At 38.5% G+C, this 23,670-nt stretch overlaps 1 protein-coding gene across 7 annotated transcripts in view; it reads right to left on the reverse strand.

Moving 5' to 3' along the window:
- rc3h2 (ring finger and CCCH-type domains 2) overlaps positions 1–19,550 on the reverse strand; it is a 42,730-nt gene extending 23,180 nt beyond the window's left edge. For 2 of the 7 annotated variants that reach the window (XM_055019275.1, XM_055019280.1), the window contains exons 1-6: positions 19,075–19,547; positions 7,443–7,771; positions 6,775–6,892; positions 5,262–5,495; positions 2,366–2,541; positions 2–202 (exon numbers count right to left, since the gene is read on the reverse strand). In XM_055019275.1, the coding sequence (XP_054875250.1) occupies positions 2–202; positions 2,366–2,541; positions 5,262–5,495; positions 6,775–6,892; positions 7,443–7,673 (960 nt within the window). In that variant the 5' untranslated portion in view covers positions 7,674–7,771; positions 19,075–19,547. Of the gene's footprint in view, position 1; positions 203–2,365; positions 2,542–5,261; positions 5,496–6,774; positions 6,893–7,442; positions 7,772–11,915; positions 12,197–12,237; positions 12,480–14,821; positions 14,961–19,074 lie in introns of those variants that run through there. The other 5 variants (XM_055019276.1, XM_055019279.1, XM_055019278.1 and 2 more) reach the window with 5 other exon arrangements.
- Positions 19,551–23,670: the final 4,120 nt, after the last annotated feature.

A 23,670-nucleotide genomic window follows, 5' to 3' on the forward strand; every position in this document is an offset into this window, starting at 1 on the left:
CCTTGTCAATGATGGACTGCATATGTGACTTGTGGACCAGGTCTCCGTACAACAGAGAAGACCACTGCTCGGGGGAGATTCGCAGACCGGCCTCCATCGCAATGTGGACGATCTGGGCGTCGTGTTCTCTCCTCAGAGCCTCGTACGTCCGAAACTCTTCCTTCAGCTGCATCAGCGAGGAGTCCTCATCCCGCTTAGTCACCTGACGGACGGAGAGCGAATCAGAAAGAGGATGAAAGACGAGGAAATGAATGTACAGGCAGAAGAGAATATTAAGATCTTTTCTTCGACTTTTGGTTCCAGCACTGATCCAACAGAAGAACAATCAAACCTTTACAAGAGCTCAAAATGAAACTTCACTCACTCCTGACACTTAAAGGACAGTTTTAATTTCTCATATCTCAACTTTTTTAAGATAAACTTTTAAAAAAATTTTTATTGATCCCACAGCGGGGAAAGCTCACCGTTACAGCAGCTCCAAGTAGAAAAAAAGTATAAAGGCAGTACAACAATAAATTAGAAACACACAGTGCAAAAACGCAGAGAACATTATATACACAGAAGATATTTGTTCTGTTTTGTTTTTTTTGTTAAGAAGATTATTTACATGAGGTTGAAACAGTTATTGTACATAAGTGGTATGCATATGTGAGGGAGAAAGTGCAGCATTAACAGAGGTAGACCAGTTATACAGCGGCATCGTAAAGTCTGACTGATGTTGGGATAAACGACCTGTGGAAACGTCCCTGCTTATACCTAGGATGTACCAGTCTGTCGCTGAAGGCACTTCTTAAGGAGTTCAAGATAAAGTAGTTCTTTCTTTTTATGTTTGCTGTTTTAAGTCTATACAAGTAATTGTTCACAGAGCATTATGTTTGTGTGGGCAAAAAATCTGTGTTATAGCTATTGTAATGAAACCATCTACTTTTCATTTACATTTTAATAATAAATATGCTGCATAATTACTCTGGAACAACTTCATGTTTGTTTATTCTGCCCTCAGTGTGCATTTAATTAGTGTTATCCACTGAGATCAGAGAAGTTTCTCTTTAGGGTGACATATTCCTTAAACAAAGAGCTGTATTTCCCAGATAAAAGCAATAGAATTCACAGACTTTCATGCATGTGTGGTGTCTTCAGACTTACAAACTCAATTACAGATCATCTGAAGGGATTCATTCCTTCTCAGAATCTGCCCTATGAGTAATCATCATAAGACACCAGCATGTTCACCACCAGCCATCAGATTCAGCGTTTGACTTCTTGCTGCTGTAAATTCTCTCATTTTCTCTTCATCTATCATCCTTCTCAGTATCTCTGTCTGTCTGACTGTCTGACTGTCTGACTGTCTGTCTGTCTGACTGTCTGTCTGTCTGTCTGACTGTCTGTCTGTCTGTCCGTCCTGCGAGGCGGGGCAACGAGGGCAAATATAGACCGCTGTTGCATCACGAGCAGATAGCTTTCATTTCTGCCCTGCCAGCGATGTCTGTCATCAGATAACAGGCACCAAAATACACACACTCACAAAATATATCTCTAGAAGCCCATATCCTTATTACAGATATTTTATGAAATTAGTGCTATCAGTTTTTAGGGGTGATGACACATAGCTTAACGGTCAGACTGAGTCAGGATCATTTAGAGATCATTTAGAGAACAGCTGAGCCATTCCTCCACACCTGTACAATATACAGTATTCCAATGGATATGTACAGTACTTTTTGCACTAAGAACAGCATTCTCTACTTTTTGCACTGTATCATCATCTAGCAATTATCATTTTGCACTACCATGTTTATATATTCCTTTCTAGCTTGTATATATCTGTATATATTGTGGTATTTCTATTTTTTTTACAACTATTTTTTCCCTGCTCTTCTTTCTATAGTTTCTTTTTTTAATTATTCTCTTTCTATATTCCTAGGGTGACACCAACGTACGTACTTGGCTATTAAAACTGATTCTGATTCTGATCCACAGCTGGCAGGGGGGGTTTCTAAAGGCTCACCCAGACCCTTTGATAAATAAAGACAATCACTGTTTTTGTTTGATTTAATTAAGCTGTAAGAGTTTTTGGACAGCACCTCTTAAAGTTGATGACAAAAAAAAAAAGATGTTAATTTGAAGCATTACCTCCACACCAAAGGAATCTGTGGTGGTAAATGAGGATCTATTTAAACACCCTTCATTAATGAGGTCATTTATTATGGCTAGGCTTCTTGGGACGGCACCAAACTGAGGTTCTTTTGTCAAATTCAAAGAGCTGTGGTTATTTAAATGGAGCAGTTCGCTCACATGTTCCTGTATGTGCTCATGCTTGTGGTTTCCTCGTGTATCTACAGTAGATTATTCAGACTGTCTGTACCTTGAAGCAGGAGGCCCTGTAGAGCAGCTGCACCACGTGGCCGATGCTGGTTTTGGAGGCCTGTGGGAACCGAGCCTCGAGCTTCTGGACTACAAACAACACCAACACCTTCCTGGACAGAGCCGAGCCGTCCTCCAGAGCCAGCAACACGAGCTTCAGTGCATCTTCTTGCATAGCTGATGAGTAGAAGTGGGAGGAAGAAACAGGACAGAGGGAATGACAGGAATGACAACAGGAGAATATGAAGAGGAAAAGAAGAAAGAGGGAAATATTCAGCACCAACATACTGAGTCACAGGTGAGCATACATATGCATGCCGACACTGCAAACAACCCATATTTTAATTTTCTCCACTGATTAAATAAAGACTAAACCACTGACGAGTCTATTTTGAGCACACAGAGGTTCTTAGAATTGGGTGTCCTCAGAAAGGAACTCATTCTGTTATCATGATGAGAAACACTTTCCCAGTCAGAATCTGCCCTATGAGTAATCATCACAGGACACCCGGGTCCAGCAGCAGCAGCAGCAGCCAGTTTGATGAGACAATGTAAACAGGCAACAACGGCAATTTGAAAGGCAACCTCTAAACACGATGCATCCAGTTACCTGAAAAAGGCTGGAAAGCTCTTTAGATATTCACTTTCAGGGAGGTTTTAATGTCAAACAGTCAAGTGATTTTGAGAGAATAATCCCAATAGTGTAACTATGAAAAAGTTAGCATTAAAGAGCTCATATTATGCATATTTACTCTAATTTGTTTGCATGCTTTAACCCTCGTGTCGTCCTGCAGGTCAAAATTGACCCGGGTTAAAGTTTGAAAATGTGGGAAAAAAATATATTTTCACAGTGAAACTTCTGATGTCCACATTTTTAACATTTTTGGGAAATTTCTGAACATTTTTTGGTGGAAAAAAAGAAATGTTAAAAATTTTTCTTAAGAACAATTACAAAAGAATCATTTTTTGAAAATAGAAGAATTTTCTTGCCCAAATTTGGGGAATAAAACTTTTAAGGGAAACTTTTAAGGAATTATTGGAATTTTCTTCCTGAAGGTTTTGCAAATTTTCAGAAATATGTGGAATTTTTTTGATGAATTTTTGGATTTTTTTCAGACAAGGAAACAATATTTTTTGGTTCCTATAAATGAAGACAACAGGAGGGTTAAAGAGCCCATATTATGCACATTTACAAGTTTAGATTTATATTTTGTAGGTCTACTCTAATTTGCTTGTATGCTTCAATGTAAAAAAAACACATTATTTTTCTGTTATTGTACACCTGGCTGCTCCCCTTGTAGTGTAATAACCTTTGAGTATGATGTGCTGAAAGTGAATGATGATGTAATCCTAGCAAATGCTATTTGAATTGATGAGTAGTATATATGTGTGAAGTGCTTAATGTTGAATATTCTAATAACCACCGATGCTTTGATTGTATTGAATGTGTGTGAAGGAGGAGAAGGCCTAGAAACTGTAAGGATGGCTGTAGGGTTGATGAGAGATTACAAGGTTTAATTTGTAACTTTGATGCTTTCTCGGAGATGAAATGTGAAGTGCTCAATACATAGTGGTGTATACTTTGGGTATTATAACTTTTAATATATATTGGAATCATAATAACACATAAAAGTGTATTATGCATGAAATCTGTCACAAAATAATGGCAGTAAGATGGGAAGCAAAAGTCTGAACACATCTGGACATATTCTCTGTGAATCATGACCTAATGATAACCTAATGTTCACTGTAAAGTGTAACCTTACAATGAAATATGATATTTTGGTGACAAGATCTGACCAATAGATTTAGGAAGATGAAATGGTGTCAGAACTGTCACCCCAATAATATGCCCTATAGGGGTGGAAAAATGACCAACTCTCCCAGTATAAAAGACGATTCACAGCTCAGTATCTTTAGCTTTTCTTGCTGTGTTATCACTGAGAAATGCTCAAGGACTTGCTGTCGACAACAAATCCTGCTTCCCTCGAATGCTGACTGCTCATGGTGTTTTTTTTGAAGATCTTTAACGTCTTAAAATCTGGCCCTTGATTTGTGACTTCGTTTCCACTTCATCACCCTCCAAATAACACAAAAAAAACGACAATCATCTCCGATTGGTCAGCTGGCTCCGTAAAAATGACGTAATGTTTGGTATGTGCCTAACTTAGTGATGTATGAGTTCAGGCAGAGACGTAGCTCGAGCAGAAACAGCTGGACTGAGGAAATAATGGCAGATGAGGAAGCTGCTCATTCTTTTGTTTGAGGTCATGCAAAACTAGCCGACAGACAGGCGCCATGCAAATGTGTTACATGGTGATGTAAATAAGTAACGGAAGAAAGGCCTGGATTTCAAACAGGGTGTTTTGGGCAGGTAAAGGTACGTGTCCGCTAGATCCGGCAATTTCCTGCATCCCATTCATTGTCTATATGACAAGACTCCAAGGCTTTCTGAGTTATTTAATATAAAGTAGTGTGTGAGTCAAGTGTGGATTTATGGCATGTCAACAGGTTTACTACAATATCTTTAGAAATAACTTTCAATTTTCCTCAATTGTATATATAATATTTAGAAGAATCTTTGTGTAAAAATGCCATGTGGTGTTTGGTTATAGGCAGCCATGTTGATTTTAGGCCTGAAAACAGCAAAAATGTCCACTATGATACCTGTCAACTATGTTACAAAAATTATATACTGACCCAACTGCACTGCCAAAATTCCCAACACCACTTTTAAAACTTGAATGTTTCAAATTTGTAATTGGTGATGAAAACGTTGCCACTTATATCTATCACAAGATGGCGAACAGTTAGGATTCCAGTGTTGTACACAGATTGCCTCCCAGTCTACCAGCATGACTTCCGTATCACTGCTATGTCTACGTCGTTACACTCACCAGGTCCCAGAAACTGGCAGCCACGTGCCCTCACCGCTGCCCAGAGGTTGGCCGAGAGCTGCTGGGGATTCTGGTGCTGCAGGATGAGCTCGGTTACGGTTCGTTCCCCCAGAGAGCGTCCGGCCCGCACCGCCCTCACCCGACCCTCCTCCTCCACCAGCTGGCAGTTCACCAACGTCACCAGCTTCCTCTGCATGGGCCGACTGAGCACGCTCGGACTCAGGGTGGCCACACCTGTGACAAGAGGCAGCCGTGGAGTTACACTGTGTACCTGTCATTTTAACATTTTAAGATAAGATAAACCTTTATTGCTCCCCACGTCAGGTGAAATTTCCAGTGTTACAGCAGCAACATCGTTCAAATCAGAACTAACCATATGGACAGTAATAAAAATGATCACAATAACAATAATATGTACAATATATACAAGAATGAAGAATGAAAAATGAATAAATACAGTACTACTACTCTATAAATGACATCAGCATAAAGTGGCTTGTGGAATAAATGTAACCGTAAAAGTGCAAAAATGCCAGCAGTGGAAAGAATTGTTGTGCAGATTTTACCATGGTTTAACCCTCCTGTTGTCTCCATTTACGGGCACCAAAAAATATTGTTTCCTTGTCTGAAAAAAATCCACAAATTCAGCAAAAAAAAAAAATCCACAAATTTCTGAAAATTTGCAAAACCTTCAGGAAGAAAATTCCAATAATTCCTTAAATGTTTCCCTGAACAGTTTTTTTTTTAAATCCCCCAAATTTGACCAGAAACTTCTTGTAAATATTTTTCAAAAAATGAGTAAAAATCTTCCCCAAAAATCCTAAAAATATCTAAAGTATATCAGTAAAACTTCTAATATTTTCTTTAAGAACATTCACAAAAAAATCAACCAAAATCCAGCGAAATTCACTGGATTTTGGTTGATTTTTGTGTGAATGTTCTTAAGAAACATTTTTAACATTTCTTTTTTCCACCAAAAAATGTTGAAAGATTTACCAAAAATGTTGAAAACGTGGACATCAGAAGTTTCACTGTGAAAATATATTTTTTTCCCATATTTTCAAACTTTAAAACGGGTCAATGTTGACTCGCAGGACGACACAAGGGTTAAAGGGCTGATGTTACATCTAACTGCCCACCAAATTCTCCCTTTTTGTTGTTAGTTGTTCTTCAGAAATAAGATATTATCAACTGTGAATTGTCAAAATGATGCTAATAGTCAAAAATGACGAAAGCTGCCGCTGTGCCGTCAACCGGAATTGGCTGAACGAGGCCTGGAACTGCCGGTCGCTTTCACTAATGCATCTTATCACAGAGCTGAGTTTTCCTCCAGCACCATAAAAGTACAGAAGCTTCCAACGTCATGAGGAGTGTGAGGAGCAAGAATGCCAAGTAACGCAGGCAGGCAGCTCAAACTGCAGCCCCCACACATCGGACATGAAGAGCTTCAATCTCTTTCACAAATGCACCATCGTTACCGTCGCCATGCACTGTGCACGTACGCAAACTGTACCTTTTGCTCCGCTGATGGGTTTCAGGTAGAGAGCCAGCTCTTCTACACAAACCCTGCAGACCTCGTAGTGTTCCACCTCTGCTGCACTGCTCAGGCTCACCGGCTGAACATCTGGGACCTGAAGCACACAACATGTATGAGCACACCAACAGCAAAATCTTACCACGTCTGTTTAGTCAAAATGTCTCATCCCAGTTGATTTAAAATAAATTCACTTAACAAGTGACATTTCAGCAGATGGAGGGGCTTGTTTTAAGACAGTGCATCTTCAATAAACAAATAAATGTCTTAAGTCACACAATCTTGAAATTATCTTGTTTTGAGTTGAGTCAAAATAAGTTTAATACATCTCAAATTAGGAGGTTACATGAAAGCAAAAATCTATTTTTAAGTGAAAAACTGCCATTTTAATTAGCAGATCTGGCTTATTTTAAGACACCTAAGCTTGACAATCCTGGTAAAATATAGCTTAAAATAAGTTTCCCCAGCTAATTTTAAGATCTCAATATTCTAAATATCATATCTTATTTCAAGAAATCTTACCAAGCCATTTTTCACTTGTTCTACTGGCAGATTTTTTTCATTTATTTCAAGATCTTGTTTTGAGAGGAGCATTTTTTCCAGTGCAGCAGCATCACCACTCACATGCTGACTTCTTCCTGCCTCACCTGAGCTCCGACCAGCTGCAGCAGGGCGCAGTTGACCGGCAGCAGGTCGATATCGGTGCTGATGGGCGTCTGGTCGAAGGGGCAGGCCTTGCGGTGCAGCTTGTGCAGGCAGGTCTTGCACACCGTGTGGGAGCATCCCAGACTGATGGGCTGGTGGCCGCTGCTGTCGAACTCATTGTAGCAGATGGGACAGGACAGGAACTCTGTCCACTGGGCCGCCTGCACCGGCATCCTGCCACCACACCGCTGAGAGAGGCGTGACCGAGCTCAGGGGGAACGCATGTCAACGAGCCCAGACAACAGCACCTGCTCGCCAGCGCCAACGGTGACTGCAGGAAACAGAAAAAACAAAGCGTGTTAGAAACAACTTCACTGTAGATCAGAGTGTTAAACTCATTTTAGTTCAAGGGCCACATTCAGCCCAATTCAAGACAATCACATTGTGCTCTATATGTGTAAATACATATATATATATATGTATATATATATATATATATATATATATATATATATATATATATATATATATATATATATATATATGCATATACTGAGTGCAAATATTCCCAGGCAGCCTGTTGTAAGACCAGACAATGGCCTGCTATCTCCTATGAACTTGTGTGCGTCACATCCACTAGATAAAGGTGCACTGGTAATATTATTACTCTTTGAGCTCTATCAAGAGCAATAAGCATTAAGCTGAGTACAAAGGAAGTCTTCAACCTCTCTTGCCATAAAAGCCAGAAATTTATTTGATCTAATGCGGGCCATAAAAGCCCTCACCCTCTCAAAAGAAGTAGCTGCCAAACTCTTGCAACACATACTGCATTAAAAGGCAGCTCCTCATTGTGAAGATAGTCCAGGTGAAAGAGATGATAAGAATAAAAGGAAGGTAGAGAACAGAACTCCTTTAACAGCACAGTTTGAGAACTGCTTTGTTTGCTTTTCAGTCTGTGTTGCAGTGAAGACAATTACCTTCAGGAGAAGCCACAAACAAAAGTGTGAGGTTGAATACTGAGTTTTACTTTGAGAGTGCCATCAGTCATGCAGAATCATTCTTGGTTTCCAGTTTTCTCTCTGAAACACACTTTCTCCGGCCTGAAATACAATAATACAGCATGCAGACGGCTGATAAACACAGACGGTAATGCAGGTGGAGACAGATGGAGCTGAATAATAGCAGCATCCTGTTTCAGGGACAGTTTGTAACCTGTTTTCTTTGTTTATGTCTCATGTTCCCAAACATCTTTCACTTGTTCTGACAGTTCCCAAGGCTATGCTGACCTGAGCACAGACAAACCAGCTGGAAATAGATGTACATTACTGATTTAGATGAATATAATCAAACGGAAAACACCACAAGGATATAAGGAACTCTTGTAGAATTATTTAACCCTTGTGTCATCCTGCAGGTCAAAATTGAAGTTTGAAAATGTGGAAAAAAAAAATAAAAATTTTACAGTGAAACTTCTGATGTCCACATTTTCAACATTTTTGGGAAATCTTTGAACATTTTTTGATGGAAAAAAAGAAATGTTAAAAATGTTTCTTAAGAACATTCACAAAAAAACCAAAATCCAGCGAATTTCGCTGGATTTTGGTTGATTTTTATGTGAATGTTCTTAAAAATATATTAGAAGTTTTATTGATATATATGGAATCACTTTAGATATTTTTAGGATTTTTTGGAAGATTTTTACTCACTTGTTGAAAATATTTACAAAAATTTTCTTGCCAAATGTGGAGGATTTTTTATTTTATTTTTTTTTTTAATAAAACTTTTAAGGGAAACTTAAGGAATTATTGGAATTTTCTTCCTGAAGGTTTTGCAAATTTTCAGAAATTTGGGGAGTTTTTTTTTTTGCTGAATTTTTGGATTTATTTCAGACAAGGAAACAATATTTTTTGGTCCCCATGACTGAAGACAACAGGAGGGTTCCAGTGGCTCCTTTTTCCACGTTTTACGGCACCTACTTGGAGGGCAGCAGCTGTAATTTTGGTGAGCGGTTTGAACAGATGTAAGTGACTATGAAAGCAACAGGTGCTGACGGTCTGCACGCTGCGTCCAAAAAGCGTTTGTATAATGGAGTCAGAAGGGTGGCTCTTTTTCTGTTAATGTTTGTGTCTATTTTAGGAAAGGTTTCGCTTTTGGTTAATGGGATGATACATCAGATAGCAGAAAGGAGGTCAGTATCTATTTACACTGTGCTGTTGTGTAAGAGGAGGCATGACATGTTTTCAAACATGAGAGAAAATGGAGTGTTTTAGTGAAAGTGTCAGATATTTTGAAAATGCACAGAATTAGTGATATGTTAATGATATTGGTGCTGCAGATCCAAGCAGGCCAAACTAACGTTCACTTTGCCCACGTAGCTGCAACATCTTTTCATTAGTTCAGTCAGCGGCTCCGTCTTTATCCGACCAATGCTTGTTTACCATTTATCTTTTCTTCTCAGTGGCCTCTGCCGTCCTCCTCTCAGTCATAAAACATCATGTATACAGAGATTCATCTGAGAGGCTTTTAAATCAAATATATGAATGTCTGTGTCACACCAGAATGCATCAGGCAGCTCATGTGGTGTTCTGTGGAGGCTGTCAGCAGCTCAAACACAAATATCTCTTCATAAGGTCGCTGTAAAAAACTGTCAAACCATGACAGTAAAAATCTGTAAACTGTAAAACAGTTTACAGTGACACTTAATTGCCGTAAAGAAGTTAATCAGAAAAAAACCATTCTTGAAAACACACATTACTCTTGCACAGTTATGTAACCCTCCTGTTGTCCTCATTTATGGACACCAAAAAATATTGTTTCCTTGTCTGAAAAAAATGCAAAAATTCAGCAAAAAAATTCCCAAATTTTTGAAAATGTGCAAAACCTTCAGGAAGAAAATTCCAATAATTCCTTAAAAATTTCCCTTAAAAATTTTATTTAAAAAAAAAAAATTACCCAAATTTGGCAAGAAAATTCTTGTAAAAATTTTCAAAAAATGAGTAAAAATCTTCCCAAAAAAATCCTAAAAATATATAAAATGATTAAATATGTATCAGTAAAACTTCGAATATTTTCTTTAAGAACATTCACAAAAAATCAACCAAAATCCAGTGAAATTCGCTGGATTTTGGTTGTTTTTTTTGTGAATGTTCTTAAGAAACATTTTTAACATTTCTTTTTTCCACCAAAAAATGTTCAAAGATTTCCCAAAAATGTTGAAAATGTGGACATCAGAAGTTTCACTTTGAAAATATTTTTTTCCCCACATTTTCAAACTTTAAACCGGGTCAATTTGACCCACAGGACGACAGGAGGGTTAAAGGAAAGAGATAAGGAGACTGGAGAGAGCAAAACACCGCAGTTAACTCACTGTAGGAAAACAGAAGCAGTCTGGGTGATTTTTCTGTGCAGCTACGTGCAGCAGGACCATTCACAAAGAAACATTAGCTCAGCTTTAGAGGATGCAGAGGACATGTTCCTCTTAATATTTAGAACATGTTCATTTGTCTCCCTCAGTAAAAACAGGAACAAAACACAGGACTATTAAAAAAAACACGCTATCACAAAAAAACATTATTGTTACAGATATATAAGTTACCCATATAAAAAACTGGCCACATGAAATGGTCATTTATTCTATTACATTTTTTGACCATCTTTTAATTTTTAGAGTATTTAAATCAGCAAAAAAATGTTATTGTTGCAGATATTCGGCATCAACTGAAGTAAAATGATTCATTATTATGATATATATTAGCGGCTGTCTTGCAAGTTTTACCCCTTTTTTCTCAAATTACAGAAGAGGTCTAGAAAAATTAAAGAAAAAAGTATTTACATGTTGATTTACAATAACTTCAGCATCAAAAATGGGAATTTTTACAAAAAGCAATTCATTCTTTTAAAAGGTGTGACTATAAAATCACACTGTTTACTGTATTAAAAGTAGAAAATAATATCCTTATTTTTACCTACACTGTAAAAAAGTGTATGCACAATTTAGTGACAAACTGTCAAACCATGACAGTAAAAAACTGTAAACTATAAAACAGTTTGATGCAGTTTATATAACACTGAATCACCGTAAATAAAGTTAATCAGGAGAATATTCATATATTTTTTTTCTCTTGAAAAAATACATTTCCCGACTCCTGCAGTTTTTAATGGAAAAATGCCAGAATATGTATGACAATACAGTAATTTCTGCATTTAATTCTCGAACAGAAAACAATTTTATTATTTATTATTTTTATATATTTATTATTTTAAACTTTATTTTATATAGTACTTTCGGGTAAATTTTCAAATTTTTAAAGGTTAAAACTTTTTTTACAGTAAAATATGGAATTGGGCAGTTTTTTTAAACCTTAAAATCAACAGTATCAATACATTTCTTTACCGTAAATGAAGAAAATGTTTTCTGGCAACCACAGCTGCCAGAATTTCACCATAAAAAAATTTTATTTACAGTGTATACTTACCATTATTTTTCACCGTTTCTGCAGTTTTTGGACGGTACAGCATCCAGCATTATTTGTTTTTTATTTTTTTGCTTTGTTTCCACTCTTCTGAGCTTCAGAAACAACCGTAGGTGAAAAACGAAGCAGTTCTCCTTGGATCAGGAACTTTCTAGCAGAGAGGCTGAAATGGAAAGTGGAACTGCGCGCATTACGCACGACTTGTTTTCCACATTAAACAGCGAATGCGCGCCACAACGTCGCCACAAAACGCGCGCTAACCTCAGCTTTACCTTTACCACATGCGTGCCATCGTGCCAGATTTCACGGCCAGATCTTTACGCACCTTCCACGCTGCCGCGCCTTCCCTGCGCTCGCTCCTTGGCCGCGTGGACAGCTCCTTGCGCGTCATGTTTCCTTCCACGAGGAGCCCAAATATAACAAGGATAGTAGCTATTGTGGCCCACAAACTGAGCTGAGCCCCGGTCTGAGGAGGAACGAGGTAGCACTCGTGATGCTGCAGGAGGGCTTTTATGGAAGAAGTTTTTTTTATCTGGATAATACTCTATTCTCTGCGCGCTCGCAGATTAGGGAGTGGCACAAACTCTGGTGGCAACTGTTAACCGTGATTCACTGGCTGGAGTCACGTTGACAGCCACCTGTTCCTGTTCTGAGCAGCTGCCACAGCCCGGGTTGGTACAACAAGTGAGTGTGGCCTTTTGCTGCAGCTCCAACCCTGTCCTCAGTGCAGAAACGCTCCCATAGCTGGAAAAAATGCTCCTCTCAAAACAAGTTTAAAAAAAAGCTTATTTCAAGGAGCTTTTACCTTGAAATAAGTGAAAGAATCTGCCAATAGAACAAGTGAAAAATGCCTTGGTGAGATTTCTTGAAATAATATATGATATTTAGAATGCTGAGATCTTAAAATTAGCTGGGAAAACTTATTTTAAGCTATATTTGACCAAGATTGTCAAGCTCAGGTGTCTTAAAATAAGCCAGACATGGTGAAAAATAGAAAAACTTATTTTGAGTTTTCTTGTAAAATTCAACTCAAAACAAGATAATTTCAAGATTGTTTGACTTAACAAGATATTTAAGATGCATTGTCTTAAAACAAGTCCCTCCACCTCGCTGAAATATCACTTGTTAAGTGAATTTATCTTAAATCAAGTGGGATGAGACATTTCGACTAAAAATAAGACAAACAGACTTGGTAAGATTTTGAGTTTTTGCAGTGCATAGCTGGAAAACCCTTTCACACCACTATTAGATTAAAATGCATGAGTACCTCACATCACAAGGGGGCTACAAAATATCATGACATACACAAGACTTCCATTACTTGCATGAATGGATCGCTACTCATGTATGTAGGCAAGCAAACACACACAAGAAACAGCCCCCACAGTCATGAATACCTCCAGTCTTGTGACAGGGAGAAGTGGGCGTGCTGCAGCAACAGACCACAACTTCCTCATCAAGATCCTCTCCTTCGCTGATTATTTTAAAATGAGGAAATTGGCCTGTGAGATCTGTTTGCGTTCTTTCAGACTTGCCTGGTTGCTGCAGGACAACTTGAGGATGTGACATTTAAAACGGCGTCGTCTAAATGTTCACTTCTGAAAATGGAACTGGGATTGTTGTTGAAAGGAGGCTTTGTAGATGTGAGCAGTTATTTGTTTTAGGGGCCTGCTGAGCCACCCACTCTGCTGAGCGGAGGATGAGAAGTACATTGTGTCTTTACAGCCAACAGTTGGCGAGCTATCATCTGGCTCAGGACAGCAGTGAGTCCTCACTTGGCCCCCTCTGTGTGGGGGAGGGCATCTGGAGTTTCCTTTGGCATGTCTCAAAGAGAGGAAGATAGAGACTGACCAAGGTTTCTTTCTTTTTTTGTGGTTTATCAGAAGTTGGAGGTGAGAATATTTCTACAGAAGGGTGACTCACTTTTCTAGGGTTGGTATTAAATGTGAACTTAAAATGAAACTTGCGACTGGGTTACAGTTGGGTTCCCACACTGACCGATCTTCTCACCATGTTCGAGCTGGAAGAGGAAAAAGGTCAGGTGGGCTAAAATCAGGTCAAATGGTGCAGCTGAGAAACAAAACGGAAAGCTGTGTTTCTGCATCAAGCACAGGCCTGGACTGCACTCCTGGAGATATTTTTGAGAAGCATCTTTTGTGTGCAGCTCAAGATTTTGCAGCCTTTTTTAGCATGTAGCTTGTTAGCTTTGTGTTCTTGTCATAGCAGTTTCCCATAGAAACAGCGATTCTGAAAACAGCAGCAGTGGAATGGAAGCAGATTTTAACCCTCCTATTGTCTTCATTTCACCAAAAAATATTGTTTCCTTGTCTGAAAAAAATCCAAAAATTCAGCAAAAATATTCTCCAAATTTCTGAAAATTTGCAAAACCATTCAGGAAGAAAATTCCAATAATTCCTTACAAGTTTCCCTTAAAAGTTTTATTTTTAAAAAATCCCCCAAATTTGGCAAAAAAATTCTTGTAAATATTTTCAAAAAATGAGTAAAAATCTTCCAAAAAATCCTAAAAATATCTAAAGTGATTACATATATATCAGTAAAACTTCTAATATTTTTTTAAGAACATTCACGTAAAAATCAACCAAAATCCAGTGAATTTCGCTGGATTTTGATTGATTTTTACGTGAATGTTCTTAAGAAACATTTTTAACATTTTTTTTCCCACCAAAAAATGTTCAAAGATTTCCCAAAATTGTTGAAAATGTGGACATCAGAAGTTTCACTGTGAATTTTTTTTTTTTTTTCCCACATTTTCAAACTTTAAACCGGGTCAATCTTCACCCGGAGGACGTCATGAGGGTTAAACAAATCAAAGCAGTACACACCCACTACACATGACGGGTTAGAGTTGGGGTAAGAGATAAAGTTAGGGTTTGTTATGGTGTCCTCACTCCTTGTCTTTCTGTCCTTGCAGCCAGTAGTTTGTGACTGTGATGCGTCAGGGCATTCTGACTTCCACTTTCCAGCTTCAGTGTCTCCGTTGACCCAGTGGAGTGAGGCGACACAGTTACCTCGACTGAACCTCTTTATCTGTAGCGAGACACATCAGGGACAGCAGCGCTACAGTGTCAATAAAGAAGATGATCTATGGCTCGAACGTTTGTATTTTAAAGATGCAGTATGCAAAGATCTGAAAAAAGGCGGGAAAGAAATGCCGGCTGTTCCCTCCTTCCAATGTGCAAACATTGTTGAGCTAAAAGTCAACACTGTGGCTACATAGGATTCACACCTTAACACTCCTTTGTGGCAGTGCCCTGGGTCTAACCCAACACATCCTGTTTTCGACGCTGATGCTGTTTATCTCACTTGATCAACAAAAAGCCATATGACTGGCAAAAATCTAGATTATTTTTTGAAGCCTGAGGAGCTGCAGAAGTTTAGTTTCCTCTCAGATCACTTGAATTATAATATGCTAAAAGGTTCAAATAGAATTTTTGCCCAATGATGCCAAAAATAAAACACTGCCTACACCAGATTTGAGCCAATTTTAAGCCAAACAGCACACAGTTTATACAAAACTGGAAGACACTCACTGACTGTACTGTGTTTGACAAACTGTCACCATAAATTTGCTCTGACACCTTTAGGTTTGGGTTTGAGATGAACACAAACACATAAAACTGCAACAACACTGAGCCAGTTCTGACACTAAGAACTTAGTCACATGTCATCCCTTTTTTCTCACTTAATGTTTTTGAATGTTTTCAATGTTGACTACTTAAGGACCAGTATTTATACACTACCAGTCAAACGTTTGGACAAACTTTAAAAAAAAGTCGGCAGCTAACAGAACAACATCTATGCTCATTATTTAATGGTTCTGATAAACTCATGGTTTTTGTCACTTACAGATATGAAAGTTAAAGTTGCATTCAAGCCATCTACCCCAGTGTTGGTGACAAACATACAACTAGTAGACAATCTTCATTATTTAGTCAACAGAACTATATAGCTCCACCCCAGCATGAAGAAGTTCCACCTTTAGGAGAACCTTCCTGTCCATGGAACTTGGAACATGGAAAAACGTTTGGACAAACTTTTGACTGGAAGTGTATGTACCTTCATGAACAAAAGTTTACACTTGCTAAAACCTGTACATTATGGCAGTCTTGAGTCTCCAAACAACTGTTTGTAAGTACATCACAATGAGCTGAGAGGCTGCCATGCAAGAAGGAAGCATTTCCTCTTGAAGCTGTGCCTGAAGGCTCAACTGTAGTTTGCTGCTGGTCACATGGACAAAAAAAGTCCTCTGAAGGAAAGTTCTGTGGTCAGACGGGACAAAAATTGAGCTATTCGGAAATGAGGACCAGAAATATGTTTGGAAGAGAGAAAGTGAGGCCTTTAACCCCAAGAACACCAAACCTACTGTCAGGCATGGTGGTGGCAGTATTATGCCCTGGGGCTGTTTTGCTGCCAGTGGGACACAAAGTTGTTTGTAACCGATTCCCAATCAGATAAATTCATTTTTCTAGCTGCAATCACTCTGTGGTCTTTCGATATATTTGGGCCTCAGCACTACCTGATTGGTTACACATAATGACGAATAACCAACAACATCAACATGGAAGGATAAATGCTGAAAAGTTCTTGTTTACCCAAACTTATCCATCCATTATCTATACACTGCTTTATCCTCATTAGGGTCGCAGGGGGGCTGGAGTCTATCCCAGCTGACTTAGAGCAAAGGCAGGGGACACCATGGACAGGTGACCAGTCTGTCACAGGGCTACAGTGCTAACCACCAAGCCACTGTGTAGCCTCATTCCCTATCAGATAAATTCATTTTCCTAGCTGTAGTCAATCTGTGGTCTTTCGATATATTTGGGCCTCAGCACTACCTGATTGGTTGCACATTATGAATAATAACCAACAACATAAACATGGAAGGATCAATGCTGAAAAGTTCTAGTTTTATCAAACTTATGCAAAAGATAAATAAACAGCTCTGCATTGGAGTTTGTGTTACTCTAAATTTTTCCTTTTGAAGTTATTTTTTTGGCCATTTTTGACATGATCAGTAAAGAGGCAGACAGGAAAGTAAGGGAGAAGACCTGCAGTAAAGGGCCATGAGCTGGAATCAAACCCAGGCCGCTGCATTTAAGCGTCACTGGCTCAACCAGTTGAGCCACCAGGGTGTCTAAATTTTGATGCCAAGATTTTAATTTTCACTTTAAACGTGGAGTATATCTGTCCCAAACAATAGTTACTGTTGATTACTAAGATATCAATAATATAATCCGGTCCAGCCTTGAAAAAAACATATTGGTCAACGTCTAATTTTGACTGTCAAAGGTAGAAAAATGAAGAGATTTATTCCTCATTACTAGAAGCAATGCAGGGCCTCAGCGTGGCCGATCAAGCCCTGCGTCAACACATCACCCCCAAAAACCTTCCTGTGACACATACAACTACAAAGACACACACAAGACAAAACAAGACAACAAAAGGACTGGTGGACCTGCACACTACACACATGCACCGTCACAGAGCACAAGCTCAACCTGAAGCACAGGAATGCAGAGTAATTAGAAGACTAGCAGCACCTTCTCCCTGTCAGTGTGACCCCAGAATTACAACATCCCCTGTAGTGTGTGGCTGCAACAATGTGCATGGGATGTCAGTGGATCACTAAATCCAGGTTTGAGAACTACATGCAACATGTGCACTGTCTTAATGAGCCTGTTTTTGCATTTTTTTTAAACGTTTATGTACTTCTCATGACTTTCACCACTTTTAAAAATGAGCTATAAACTATTCCTCTCATGTATGTCTTGCATGTTGTCGTCTACAACCAGAATTTGATCTAAAACTCATTTACAGAAGCATCATCTAAGCCTCCTGGGAACAGTGTAGTGAGTAAAAGCACGAGACTGAAACTCCACACCCACCCACGGCCAACAACAATAAAAAACACTGATTAAAATGTAGAAATTACAAAATTTACAGTAAAGCACACTGAGAGCGGAGGTTGATTCCGAGTGGAAAGCTCCACCCCTGGTCCTAAAACATGATTCAGATTATAATTATGTGAGCAACAACGTCCTGCCTCAGTAGAATAGGAAGCGACACCTCTCTGCTGTGAAGTGGAAACAATGCCTGTGAACAAGTAGTTAAGATGAAGACAAAGTTAAATGTTAACGTGGGGGAATAATGACGCTTGTTGGACACTTAAAATCCAGTTTACAGCAATAGAAGGAAAAAACACACTAATGCACTTGGTGTCTGTGATGACAAATCACACAACATGCTGCCATTACCGCACAAATCATTTTGTATTTTGTTGTAAAATTGCAGCACCGAGCGAGAACGGTGCCAAAGTAGTTTCCCTGTGAGGTTTACTACGGTTGTTCCACCACTTGTTTTCAAGCGTACAGTGGGGGTATGTGGGTTTGTGTGATTATTTATTCATTATGCCTGTCATCACAGTGTGTGGGGGTAGCGTCTGGATGGGACTCATGCAGCTCACGGCTGCTGGTTTAACACAGCATACACACCGAAGGCCTGCTTTATTAGAGTCTGCAGAAACAGGAGCAACCCAGTTATGCAATCTTAGTGAACCATCAGTTTGTGGTTGTGCCCCCCTCGGATAATAACGTTAGAAGATCAGGTTGCTTGCAGATTTTGCGGATCAGCAGGTTATATAGTAACCGTCCAACATGGCAGCCTGCTGCATGCTTAAACTTTATGATGACAGTGCTGGATTTCAGACTTAAGGTTACAGTAAATAACATGCACAACTTGGACGCTGCTCTGGCTCGGGAGTCACTTTGACAGCTTGTTTCTCCATACATTCCCAATCTCCATACTTGGCTGCAAACATTACAGTCTCCACCAGCGCAGCAGCATATCTACACTTTCATACTGCTTTACTGAGAGCTTCAACTCTCCTCCAAAACACCGGTTTACTGGCAAAAGCACAACCCCCTTATCATACTCCGTCAACACCAGTTGCAGAAATTGATGATGAGCACAAACGGTTCCGGGTTTGATGCTATGATTTATGATATATGTACCTGCTGTGTGATTTCTGAGCATTAAAGAAACAGGTGGAATGCAAAAGGCACAGCTCATAATAAACAACAGAAAAAAATGTGAATCTGAGCAGCAGGAGAAAGTAGCGCGCACCTCTGGAGAAGTCACTTACCTCACGCACAGCAGCACGGCACCAGAATAAACATGTTCATAGACATCCCCAGGAACGCGTCAAGATAGCAGGAGGAAAAAAATCATCAGTTGCAAAACAACCGCAGCGGATGGAGGATCTGTGATGCATCTGAGAGCGTTAGCAGCAGGTGCACCGGTCCAGTTTCGATCCTCTGCCCCTCTTCACCGACAGCAGCCGACCGACTCTCTCCCTCTCTCAGGTACACTGAGCTACACACCCTCCGTTAGGCAAACCGAGGCAGAGAGGAGGAGATGGTGGTATCGCTCCGCCGGTGATAGTGGCCGAACTGTGCCTCCGCGGAGCCGCACGGGCGGAGATCTGCGGGTTTTACGCATCCCTCATGCCCGGATTGATAAAAGCGTCCAACGGTTGGAGAGAAACGCCGGTGCGTAACGATCTGCGGAGCGACACAGGGGGCACTAGTTTAATGTTGGGAGCAAGGATAAAAAGATGTAAAGGGGCAAGCCGGAACAAGCCGCTTTTCGAGGCGTGGGCTGTCTGCTTTTTAAAGGAACAGACCGAGAGGAGAGGCAGCGGAGGATGCGCTTCGGCAAGTGCGTCTGACGGAAGGGAAGTTCACGCGAACGCACGCAGTTCCCGCTCGTTTGTTTTGCAGAGAAGTGCAGCAGCGGAACAAGAAGCGCGACTGAGCTCAGAATTCCTTTATTACTGTGTTTACTGTTGACATTTACATAACCAAATCACATGCATTCCTGTCACCAAAAAACAATCATGCATTTTGGTTCTTTCATAGATTGATAACAGGTCATCTGCAAATGTTGACACAATCTGCTGGGTCAAAAGTATACATACAGCTAATAGAATAGAATAGAATAGAAGGAATTATTAATGAGAATTCTTTATTTTACCAGGTAAGATCAGTTGAGAACAAATTCTCATTTACAACGATGACCTGGTAAGAGGCCCCTGCAGGAAGAAAGATTAAAAAAAAATAAACAATACATATACAAAAAACGGACACACAAGTGTTTAAAAAGAGATTAAAAACACCCTAAATTAATGCAAGCAGAACAGTCAGCACGTGCAGCAGTCATTTAGGGTCTGCTGCAGCTTCTGTTTAACCCTCCTGTTGTCTTCATTTACGGGCACCAAAAAATATTGTTTCCTTGTCTGAAAAAAATTCAGAAATTCAGCAAAAAAAATTCCCAAATTTCAGAAAATTTGCAAAACCTTCAGGCAGAAAATTCCAATAATTCTTTAAAAGTGTCCCTTTTAAGGGACACTTTTAAGGTTTGATTTTTAAAAAAATTAAAAATTGATTTAAAAAAATCCCCCAAATTTGGCAAGAAAATTCTTGTAAATATTTTCAAAAAATGAACAAAAATCTTCCAAAAAAATACTGAAAATATTTAAAGTGATTACATATATATCAGTAAAACTTCTAATATTTTCTGTAAGAACATTCACAAAAAATCAACCAAAATTCTGCGAAATTTGCTGGATTTTGGTTGATTTTTTTGCGTGAATGTTCTTAAGAAACATTTTTAACATTTCTTTATTTCCACCAAAAAAATGTTGAAAGATTTCCCAAAAATGTTGAAAATGTGGACATCAGAAGTTTCACTGTGAAAATATATTTTTTCCCACATTTTCAAACTTTAAAATTCAGCCAAAAAATCACCAAATTTATAAAAAAAAAATGCAAAATCTTCAGGAAGAAAATTCCAATAATTCCTTGAAAGTTTTTTTTAAATCCCCGAATTTGGCAAGAAATAAAAATAAAAATAAAAACAAATAAAAATTGTGAATATTTTCAAAAACTTAATAAAAATCTTCCAAAAAAAATCCTAAAAATATCTAAAGTGATTACATATATATCAGTAAAAGTTCTAATATTTTCTTTAAGAACATTCAGAAAAAAAATCTGCCAAAATCCAGCGAATAATAAATAGCTCTCACTTAAGAGAGCATGCTGGATTAAGTGGATGGCAGTGACTAACTTATCAAGGCTGTAATCCCATTACTTGGATATAGCCTTACCTTGTGCTTTATAATGGACTTAGTCTTGCATCTCACTAGTGTTTTACATGCTTATTAGCCACATAGGCGTCACTGCAGGTGATTATATTTATTATACTGTAGTGATAACTCAGACTTGATTTACTCAGTGAAATGCTGCTCAGTAGAGAAGTGAGTCTACTCATTATGAGGACATATTATGATTCACGTTTACCACCTAATTCATGAGTAGCAAAATCTGTGCTGTAATTATTTAAGAATCTTTTTACACATAGAAGCTAAACAATTATGCGCCCTATATTTGTTTTAATCTACACTGTGAAAAAAAAGAAACCTGTAATTTGCAGAAAGCATTTTTGAAAACACAAAAATATCAATAAAATTACAAAAACAGACCAGAAATTACATATCTAATGCAAAATAATACCAGAAACTTGTTATTGTTAATGGCAAAAGAATTTCCAACTGAAAGAAAAAAATATGAAAAAAAATGAAATTGAAGCAAGAAATTGACAGAAAAAATAGCATAATTTCATAATATGTTTACTTTTCATTTAATGGATTAAATTGTTAAATCCAACTTTAAAAATGTGTTTATATGTCTAAAACTAGATACAGTTTGTGGCAACTTAATGAAGATAGATGGATGGGTGGATGGATGGATGGATGGATGGGTGGGTGGGTGGGTGGATGGATGGATGGATGGATGGATGGATGGATGGATGGATGGATGGATGGATGGATGGATGGATGGATGGATGGATGGATGGATGGATAGATAGATAGATAGATAGATAGATAGATAGATAGATAGATAGATAGATAGATAGATAGATAGACTTATTAGCTCACTGACTGAAGAAAGGTGAATTCCAAAAAACAATATGAAAATCCATATCTTTCTGCACCTCATTTTCACATAAAACCTCTTCAGCATAATGAACAAATGATCACCAATGACCTCTACAGAGGACCGTGAGAGTCTGTAATAAACTGTGCTTGACCATCATTGCTCCAGAGACTACAGTGCAGCGATTCCTGTTTCTCTCCCTCACGTCTCTTTTTGTCTGTCTGTCTGTCTGTCACCTCACCACCCTCCACCCTGGTGTGTGAATGTAGCTGCTTTTCTTGGATTAAAATGATGTGGAAATAACTGGTGGAACAACTTGATGGCTGTGAGCAGCTAAGGTGTTTCTTCATTCAAATCATTTTATGTCAAATCTTCCAAGCATAAAAAACATAACCACAATATGTATTTCAAGAGGGATATGTATGGTTCAACAGCAGAGCAAGCAAAATATTTACTTAAAAAGGCGATTCCCATTTGCTGCAATGCATCATACTTTGCATGTGTGTAATGGAAACACCACTAACACATCATATTCCATACCAGCTTCACTTTAACCCTCCTGTTGTCTTCATTTACGGGCACCCAAAAAAATATTGTTTCTTTGTCTGAAAAAAATTCAAAAATTCAGCAAAAAAATTCCCCAAATTTCTGAAAATTTGCAAACCTTTCAGGAAGAAAATTCCAATAATTCCTTAAAACTTTCCCTTAAAAGTATTATTTTTTTTAAAAAAATCCCCCATATTTGGCAAGAAAGTTCTTGTAAACATTTTCAAAAAATGAGTAAAAATCTTCCAAAAAAAATTCCTAAAAATATCTAAAATGATTAAATATATATATGAGTAAAACTTCTAATATTTTCTTTAAGAACATTCACAAAAAAATCTACCAAAATCCAGCGAAATTCGCTGGATTTTGGTTGATTTTTTTGTTAATGTGCTTTAGAAACATTTTTAACATTTTTTTTCCACCAAAAAATTTTCAAAGATTTCCCAAAAATGATGAAAATGTGGACATCAGGAATTTCACTGTGAAAATAAATATTTTTTTCCACATTTTCAAACTTTAAAACGGGTCAATTTTGACCCGCAGGACGACACGAGGGTTAAATGATTCACAGTATAAAAACAACATTGTTTTTCTTAGATGAACATTTAGCATCACAGCTCTACACGGGCATGACTGAAATACAGACGTGACAAATTAAAGGAACAGTCTGACCCTTTGACCCCTACAATGAGGAGATCTGGTGACTCTGTTAGGCTGCACGAGGCATTTTACTGACATGGTTTGACTCCACTTGTCCCCATAAAGGGAAGGATTACTGCAAATCTATATAAAGTTGCTCTGAGTGATCATCTTAATCCTACGATTAAATATGTTTGTCCTGATCCTTCCAGGATGACAATGTCTTCATCCACAGGGCACCAGGGGGTCACCGAATGGTTTGATGAGAGTGAAAGCGATGAGAATCACGACTTCTGTATTCACCAAATCCAAACTTAGATAAAGACCTATTGAAAACATTGAGCCGATGTGTTAGGCCGTGCTCTGTACAACCATCATCAAAACACCAAGTTGTGGAATATCATTTCAAAGAATGGCATTCCATTCCTCGCATGAAGTTTGAGAAGACTCAGTACCAATGTAGATTGAAGTTGCTCTGGACCAACACCTTACTTAACCCTCCTGTTGTCTTCATTTACAGGCAAAAAAATTGTTCCCTTGTCTGAAAAAAATCCAAAAAC

The sequence above is a fragment of the Amphiprion ocellaris genome, chromosome 17 (genome assembly GCF_022539595.1).
Source record: "Amphiprion ocellaris isolate individual 3 ecotype Okinawa chromosome 17, ASM2253959v1, whole genome shotgun sequence".
In the NCBI taxonomy this organism is placed as follows: Eukaryota; Metazoa; Chordata; class Actinopteri; family Pomacentridae; genus Amphiprion; species Amphiprion ocellaris.